The sequence below is a fragment of the Phoxinus phoxinus genome, assembly GCF_949152265.1.
Source record: "Phoxinus phoxinus genome assembly, chromosome: 14".
NCBI classification, from domain to species: Eukaryota; Metazoa; Chordata; class Actinopteri; order Cypriniformes; family Leuciscidae; genus Phoxinus; species Phoxinus phoxinus.
Genome location: NC_136889.1, coordinates 13,254,180 through 13,263,887, shown reverse-complemented (window position 1 = coordinate 13,263,887; position 9,708 = coordinate 13,254,180). Strand labels below are relative to the sequence as shown.

Genomic DNA, 9,708 nt, shown 5'->3' with positions numbered 1-9,708 from the left:
TCTTTCATCATTTCTTTACTTTTTATTTTCTGTCATGTGCTGTGAACATATATTTGTTGTTTATTGTTGTTTTCCATCATTGTGTATCATGTTCAACTATTTCTGTCTGGTGTTTCGTTGCTCAGCCCTAAACATAACTATCAATTCATATATTTATTTTTAACAGTCATTAGCCTTAAAGCTGAAGTGTGTATTTTTTTATGTTAAAGGGTTAGTTCACCCAACAATGACATTTCTTTCATTAGTTACTCACTCTCATGTTCTTCCAAACCCATATAAACAAACAAACCCATAACACAAATTAAGATATTTTTAATGAAATCTGAGAGCTACGCAACTACCACTTTCAAGCACCAGAAATGTCGTAAATATATCATTAAAGTAATCCGTGTGACTCCAGTGGTTGAACCTCAATTTTATAAAAAAACTTAAGTGCTTTGTTTGCATTGAAAAAAAAAAAACTTACCACTTTAATGATGTCTTTACTACCTTTCTGGGACTTGAAAGTGGTAGTTGCATAGGCTGTCAATGGAGGGACACTAAGCTCTCAGATTTCATAAAAAAGATCTTCATTGAACAAAAGTCTTACGGGTTTTGGGTGAGCTAACCTTTTAAAGTACTGTCTCCTACCCTAACTTTATGATAAATGACTTCAAGTAAGCCATTTGTTGATTTCCTTGAGTGAGAGAGGGGGAAAAAAGAGCTAACACCTTCCACACTGCTGTTGACTCAAACCAGGGTGTGAGTTGGGGGCGGGACGATCCGTTTGCCCGGCCAATAAAAGATGAGTGTTCAGGAAACCCGTATGAAAACAATCATTATTTTTGACATTGCCTTTGTGCTAGTGGAACATAAATTACACACTTCAGCTTTAATGTAACCAAAAGGCTAGACCAGGCTTATAGTCTGTCTTATAGTAAACATGACCGTGGTGAAGATTTGCAGACGTTCCGCTATGTAGTGTGCATGTGTGTAATTTTCATTGTTGAACAAAGATCCAGAAGCAGCCTCACCCTGCAGGCAGATAAAACAGAAATGTTATAATCGAAACTGGAACTAATATGAATACTCTAAAAATAGTATCAAAAATACTAGTGCATCTTGCATATATGTGGCAGGAGAGAACACTCAAAATCCTCAGGTTTGAAACTCTTAGGAAAGTAGACAATCCCTCTAATTTATCCTAAGGTGGTTGGAACTTGATCTGAGTGTCTCAAGGGTGCAATCTCTGTCTCGAATAACAAATGGCGTGTCTGTGCTCACTTTGTCGTCTTTTTGTCTAACAACCATCAATGCCCAGAAGGCAACTTGGAGAAAGCACAAAGGAAACTTGTCACGGACACCCTCATTTATCTCAGGTGTTCCCCTTACTAAAGAAACCATATCACATGTTACGTAAGGCTTACCTGTGGGAGACACTAAACCCTCAATGAGTGTTGACGCAGGTGCTGGAACTCCGTAAGCTTTTGCGGCCTGAGCGAGGAGTAACGGACTGAGCCTGGAGGCAGTAGGTGGTTTTCGGACGTAGCGACCCAATCACAAGCTCCTTGGAGCAACTGTCTGTTTCATGAACTTCCTATTTGGGAAAGATGATTTTTGTGAAGGTTTAGCATGCTGAATTTGAGGAGTTTGAAGTCATTCATAATAATTATAATATTATAGTAAATGGGCTGTCGGACAGAAAATGTCCAGGTTGGAAATAGGCTAAATTAAGCACAATTTGCACAAATGTGCTACAAAGTAAAAAAAAAAAAAAAACAGCTAATTTAACTAATTCCTATCATTTGCTCTCTCAGAATATTAAATAGTTGTTTCTTGTTGAACACAAAAGATATTTTGAAGAACCAACACATTTGGTGATCATTCTATTTTGACTATTTTGAAAAAATACGCTTAGACATTTCCTAAAATATCTTTTATATTCCACAGAAGAATGCAAGTCGTACAGCAAATCAGACAAAGTAACTGAAGTTGTGTATATTTATCTGAACAACGCCACTCTTGACTGTGTGATATGTTTAAATCTATCATGTCTTACCTCTTCTACGCCGTCGTGCATTAGGTATATTCTGAAAGTCAGTTTCTGCAGTTTTGTCACCCGTATTCTGCCCTTCTGTCCTCGCAGTGGTGTCCTCGGAGGTCGGATCTGAACTGTAATGGTCTGTCCTGTCACAGTCAGCTTTATCTGGGGCGGGCTGAAACTGGCTGTAATTTAGAGAAAGTTATTAGGTGAGGACTTCCACAGAAAGAAAAAAAAAGTCATTGCCATCACAAAGCTCATAGATCTTCGATTGGCACCAAAATCGCCCATATTACATGTAAGATCATTTCAGATAAAGACAATGTATAAACTAGAATTAGAATGAAAACAATGCAGTATACTCACTTTCCCACTGAGGGTAAAACCTGTTGCTGAGGACCCATGATGAGACGCCCGCAGGGGAGAGGGAACGGACCCTGGCATAGTACCATTCTCTGGGATCTGATGTCGCCTGGCTCAGGTCACACTCCAGCTTGTGGATTCCTTGACAGTGATCAGAACTAATCCACTCCTTGTCTCCGTATCTAAAATCAAGAGAGGTCAACAATATGAAAAGTTCCATTCATCATACCATTTATCTTGAGTTAAAGCTACAAACACAAGTTAACATTTTTGACAAGAAAGTTGTGCACGCTTACATTTTATACTGAACAGAATATTTCAGGGTTTTGGCAGCTTTGTTTGGATGTTTCCAGTGCAAGACATTTCTGAAGTCCAAAGAACGAAATTGTACTTCGAGGGGAGCCATTTCATCCTGCTGAGAAGGGCTACCTTAAAGACAGTACAAGCGAAACGTCACATGAATGCTTCATTGTTCTCATGCAGGCTGCCTTGATTTGAAGAAGCTAAAGAATTGTTTGTATAAAAAGCTTGCAGATAATATTAAAAACGCTCAATTTCAGTGCAAGAGACAAGCTATTGAACTTACAGTCTGCCCAGCAGAGAAGGGACATCGCTAAAACAAGGTCCAGCCATTGAGGTCCAGTCAGGGCAAACATGATGAAAGGCATTTTGGCTGGTCATCTCTAAGACCTTTAAACCTCACTATTTCCTCTTTTTTTAAACACGTCACGTCGTAAAAATTTCCACAGGTATTCCTTCTCATATGTCATAATGTGTGTCATCATGTACAGTGTATATTATTTTAAAAAATGTCTTAAATCAATGATGTCTAAATACTTCCATATGTAAAATAAATGAATATCTTTTGTAAATTATATTCAATATTAGATGTTATATATCATAATGAGAGTTGTTCATTGATCAAATATGTTTTAAAACTTTTGTATTGAATTATTATTATTTATTTATTTTCATTTTATATCATGTCATACGGAAAAAAAATGTTGTCTGGAAACATAAAGAGTGATTTTATCATTTGCTTGAGATGCTGCTTTCACACCCGCTCAGGTTAGCTCTTAACAGGAAAGGGAAATACACATACTATAAATTTAATAAGATCAGATACCACGGCAAGATCAGTTGATATACCTACATTAATTTTGGAAACGGTGTAACCACATTTCCTCTTTTATGTATGGTTTGAAATGTATCTACATGCTTGTACGACTTATAAGACCATGACCTTTCACGTTGTTCCCTAGCCTTTGTTTTTTCCACTTCACTTTTATTGTTAAAAGGGCATTAGTATGTCTGATATGACGAACAGTGTCACGTATTTCCAGCTAAATACCACATATTACCTGTTGCCATTTTGCAATGGAGGGTATTCATATTTCCAATTAAACTTGACAGTTTCGCAGTGGAAAATTATATAAATTGGTATAAAATACCATGTTCATTTCAATTAAATGTAAATGTTATAGTTTATTCTTATATTAAAAGCTAATTTGTTAAGATAAAGTTGAAATTTAAAATGTATTAACTTTAAATGTAAATAGTGCTGTCAAATCGATTAATCATGATTAATTGCATGCATCTAAGATAAAAGTTTTACATATATACAAACATATTTAAGCAAAAACTTTTATGTTAGATGCGATTAATCGATTTGACAGCACTAAATATAATATCAAAAACACATTTTACATATTTAAATTTCAAACTTTATTGTCATATGCACAGGAAATTCTTATTCTGTGAATCCTCCCAGCAACATCAGACATCAATTAAACACCCTACAACATAAATAACAAGTGACATAGACATCAAAGAGACATAAATAAAGTGCATGTATGAGCCATGTAAACATAAAAATCAGTGCAAAGTATGCAAAGGTAAGTTGTCAGTAGTTGTTCGCTTCCATGTCCCTGTGTGTGTGTGTGTGTGTGTGTGTGTGTGTGTGTGTGTGTGTGTGTGTGTGTGTGTGTGTGTGTGTGTGTGTGTGTGTGTGTATAATAAGTGTACTTCTTTAAGGCACAAAAAAAGATTATTAAAACATGATGATTTAATCTGTTACATGGCATCACACTTTTTGAGCATAGATCTGAACTTAAATTGTAATTCATGAAATACAGACCTGAGGTTGGTCTCTTTTTACAGTAAAGAAGACACTCAGCATATTACAGCATTGCAGAAGTGAAATCACTTCAAAAAACGAAAGTGTAAAAAAGGTTATAGAAGTGTAAGTTTGCTGTAAAGCAAATGCACTGAACTAAACGTTTTTATTTTATAGAAAATATATATTTTACAAAATAATTTGGAACCTAAAATTGCTAGAAAAGCATGTCAAGTTCCCCACTATGGGGAATTGACAGTTAACAAGACATGATAACAAAGCACACCTTAATAAAAACATTATTGAAGTGAATAAGGGAACATTGACATGAAAGTTTTTATTACACTTAAGTGGCATTTAATTTTATTACAGTTTTTTTACAGTCACTAGGACACATTTCTCAATACTTAGGTCACTTTTTCAAAACTCTTCACACAGTTCTCCTAAACAACTTTCAGCTCGGCACAGCAGTTCATTTCACATTCAAAATGCACTAAAACATTACAAAATGCATGTCTCAAATCAACACATTCTTCCATAAAACTAGCAAAGGTTGACAGCCAACAAACACACTTTATCATCCACAAAACAATGACCTTACAGTAAAAACACTAACAACAAGTAACTTTATACAATGTTTTCCTCTGTAAATGCTTTCTTTCTTCTACCTCTCTACTGTTTAGAATTCACTGCAATATATGTTACTAGAATGAATCAGACATGATGCAGTATGCTTCAATAATACTTATTTATATCGTTTTTTATATATATTTGTTTATTTTTTACAGTTTTTCTGAATTGTACACACAAATACTGGTAGAGACACAATGACCACAACATGTAGGCTAACTCATGCACCAACCCCCTGTACCAATTCTGCTAAACTACAAGCACAATTCCTGCTTTACACTCAAATTGCCGTTTAAAAACACACTTTTTTCAAAACACTACACACAATTCTCTGCATTTGGCATCATTTTCATGCAGAAAATCTCTTGTTTTCACAAGGAACACTGCGATTCAAATATGCACACTGACTCATCACATGGGCAAACACCCGTCACACAGTTTTACAATTAGCAATCAGAGCTTTAGCATAAAAGACCGAAACAGAAGAGAGGATGCAGCATAGTTTTTTTTTTCTGTAACTGTATACAGTAAATTCTTCTGTTGTTCTGTTGCAAAGACCACTGTATGTGCAACTTTGTGTTGGTTGGGATGTACACTGTGTACATTGTTTTTGTGGGAAAAATTAAATATATTTGTTACCGTGTATTTGTGTGTTCTGAGTATAGAATAGAAACAATATTCTCAAATATTTTACAACACACTTATGTATGTACTGTCTGTAGTAAGTGTAACACTGAACAAAAAAAGGGCTAAGTCATTATGATGAATGGAGAAGAAGGGTTTTCCATTCATCATAGTTTTACATTGAGCACACCAGTGTTCAACTGGTTCTTATGAATGTCTATTCATATGATGGTTTGTGTGTCATTTGAAAACAAAATACCATTTTGAGAAGAAATAACCGAATGTAAAGTTTCATTCTGTAGGATAATCGAGGGGGTTTGCCCATTGTGTGTGTGTGTTTTGATTTGTGAGTTCTGAGAATATGAGGCATGCTTTCAGAAAATGCGTTTAAACAATCGAGAAAAACTGTACAAACATTGTCTACAAACCATGCACCGATACACACACAATAGGAATCAGCTGTGGTTGGTCCAATTGTTTTTATACCATTTCATTTTTAGATTCGAAATATATTTCATTACAATATTACTGTAGAAATGTGGCAAAAAGCTGTCGTATACAGTTTTGTATTACAGTATGTTATTGTTTTGAACTTAAGTTTAACAGTTTTGAAAACAGTGTGTAAGCATATGCAAATTGGCCTGTAGGTACACCGAGTTTTGGCGGTTGTTGTGTCGAAGTGAGAAAATAATTAATGTAATTTGAAAGATAGTCATTCCGTAATGCATTTTGTGCCAAAGCAATGATAAATGATCCAGTTTAGCCCACATAAACTTCTGTTGTGCTCACTGTGTGAAGAGCTTTGAAAAAGTGACCTAAGTATTGAGAAATGTGTTCTAGCGACTGTAAAAAACTGTAATATTATCTGTAGGTGCACTAGGTTTGAAATACACTACAAGAGTACCGTCAATACAACTAAACATTTCTTTTGTTTCAAAGGTGAAGAAATGTTGAAAGTTTATATAATTTAGATTAAAGCACTAACTGACCATCAGAACACAAATAAATAACATACACCTTGATATATGATGCTATACTTTAATCGAGACAGAGCGAGGTAACATTTGCCTTCAAATGTCAGGTGTCTTTCTTTTGTATATATACTGTATTATGTCCCCTCAACTTTAGTGAAAGAAATCTCAAAAGAACTGGCAAAAAAAAATATTTGTACACTTGTGAGTCACTGCATTTTGAGGAATGATTGCAGAAATGTGCTATCCTGTGTCTCACTTTAGTGTCGTGTGTTCTGTTACTTCCCTAAACCATAATCCAAAAATGCAAGTTCACTAAGTTCAGTGAGCCAACAGATAATTATGTGAGGTGGAAATATCGTGCATGGATCAAATTGAAGCAATCTGGTTACCATTTTATTCATTCACACTCAAACTTTTATGATTTGCGTTTACCATATGGGCAAATAAACAAACAAAAGAGTGAACATACAACGTAAGCACATCTCTTTATCTGCATGCATTTATCAACCATGTATGTAGGAACAAGTGATTTTCAAATAAATTGATGTCATTTATTATAATAGTGCACTATATTTGCACTAACATCCTTTGCATCTTTGCATATCCGCCCTTCTTTAATAAAATGCATGTATTTTTTCCCATGATTGATGAATATGCAGATAATAAAAGGGTTTTATTGCTGTGCTTGACATTTAGATTTTTTTTGTGCGCTTGAACTTCCTTGTTCTCTGCCCTTTTACACGGACTGACACACAGAGGTGTAAAAAAAAGTATTGACAAATCGTATATAGCTAAAAGAATGAATATATAGTATCAAAAGTGTCTCTCAAAAAATCCTGCATGACTTTAGGGCTCGAGGACACACCAGATATTAAACTGAGCAAACGGTTTTAGTTCAGATTTGAGTTGAGGACTGATTGTCGACCATGTTCACATTGAGTTAAGTTTGTCCATCTTCAATAAAGTCTGCAATTAAAACATACTGTATAGGTTTCGGTCAGATTGTGCTGTGATGACTAAATGTCTCTGTACAAGGAGGAATGATGAACCAGGTGTGTCCAGATGCAGTTTACAATTAAATTGATGTCATTGGCTGTAGAAGTTCAGCTCGCAGTGTAATTTGATCAGATTGTTAGCTTAGTAAAAGAGGAAAGGTTTTAGTCACGATGATCTTCAACAAATCATTGTGAAATGGAAATGTTTCAATATAACTTTAGTAAATGCTTAAGCATAAGTACTGAAGTATTTACACCTCTGCTGTTTTGTCTCATTTGGATTTTTTTTACTTTTACATTAAACTTACACTATCATTAAAAAATAAAAATAAAGACTTTTATTCCGCAAGAATGCATAAAATTGACAATTTAAAAAAAATCTAATAAATGCTGTTCTTTTACACTTTCAATCTATCAAAGAATGCTGAAAAAATCCTTTAAACATTGATAATAATAAGAAATGTTTATTGAGCAGAAAATCATCATATGAGAATGATTTCTGAAGGATCATGTGACACTGAAGACAGCTAAAAATTCAGCATTGCCATCACAGGAATAAATTACAGTTTATAATGTTTAAATAGAAAGCAGTTTTTTTTTTTTTTTTTTTTTTTTTATCTTACAAATTTCAACTTTTGAATGTTAGTATGTGTCAAATACTTAAGTTTCTCACCAGGTCCGAAAGCTCTGAACAGCCTGCTGAATATCCAATCATTGTTGTCAATAACATATTCCAACAATGCCAGTATTCTCTTTTAGTTCCTATCTGTATTAACATAATGCTACATTTGTAATAATATTTATTTTTCAAGAGGAGACCGTTTAAAGAAAAGAAGACACTACTACATATAGCCAATGGAGGGCAGTCTAAGCCAAAAGTAACATCCCACAGAGCAAGTATTTCTGCCAACTTGGGCAGATGCTGGTGTTTTAAGTAGGCTACAAATTATGAACATACAGATCCATTTGTTTTTGGATCTTCAATAATATTAAAAGGACGTCTAAACAAATAATTTCTGGACATAACACTGCTGAGGGATCAAATAATGTGATTTAGAGCAGGGCCTGCTGGAAGAAAGCATTGAGCCGTTCTGCCTGAGAGGTGAAAGCACAATGAGTTCTCGAACCATTGATAAGAATGATACAGTCAGCTGGTTTGGTCACATAAGTCACATGTTTACAGAATGGCATGTGTGGGTGGGATAAGGAAGTACAGTAAGTAGGCTATCTCTTTGATCAGAATGAACAAATCTGTGTAGAACCTGAAGCAACAAGCAGTAATATGCCTACAGTATATTTTTGTTCAGTGCAATTATGGAGTGTATTTATGGAATATGCCCAAACTTCCTTATTTGATCAATGATAGCAGATACACTATGCATTATAAAAAGTTGAGCAAAAACATGTTAGAGAGACATGAATACGAAAAGAGCTAGAAAGAACTTTGTGACCACACAAAAAAAAGAGAGAGAAAAAAACACTAAAATGTAAAATTGACAATTGTGTGCTCTATAATTACTAATTAAATTAATTAAAATGGAATCACAGATGATATTGGGCCAATTTTCTAAGCAGCTTTACTCAAGTTCATGTTGTTTTCTTTTCAGAAAACAAACAAACAAACATAAATGCATTTCAAATACACCCTTTTCATATAATCTATAGTGGTAAGGTATTCCTTATTGACATTAGTAGCTAAGAAAATGTAAAATGTATTTTAAACCGTACCATAGTAGGCTAAAGGATAAATAAGTTTGTGTATAAAACAGGCAACATTCAGGTCAAACTCAAAGGGCAGGTGTTTCTCACAACAAGACGATAACAGTTAAATTACATACAGTCACATATAAACTATTACGAATTTAGACTAGATCTCAATCATGCACGTCTCACTTACTGTAACGGGTTCACAAAAAAACGCGTTCTTGTCAGTAGAATTTTTTCAATTAATCAATTGAGCTTGTTACCAAAAAACGAGAATCGAAA

General features: G+C 34.5%; 1 protein-coding gene across 2 annotated transcripts; it reads right to left on the bottom strand.

Moving 5' to 3' along the window:
- Positions 1-29: 29 nt before the first annotated feature.
- il22ra2 (interleukin 22 receptor, alpha 2) lies at positions 30-9,708 on the bottom strand (the record flags this gene model as incomplete). 2 transcript variants are annotated; one of them, XM_079634288.1, is made up of 6 exons in its annotated part: positions 30-1,014; positions 1,407-1,576; positions 2,039-2,205; positions 2,387-2,565; positions 2,680-2,812; positions 9,620-9,708. In XM_079634288.1, 4 exons carry the CDS (start codon positions 2,787-2,789, stop codon positions 1,427-1,429), a joined length of 606 nt encoding a protein of 201 aa, XP_079490414.1. In that variant the 3' UTR covers positions 30-1,014; positions 1,407-1,426. The 2 variants fall into 2 exon arrangements, with proteins under 2 accessions (XP_079490414.1, XP_079490413.1); XM_079634287.1 differs by lacking the exon at positions 9,620-9,708 and adding an exon at positions 2,970-3,051.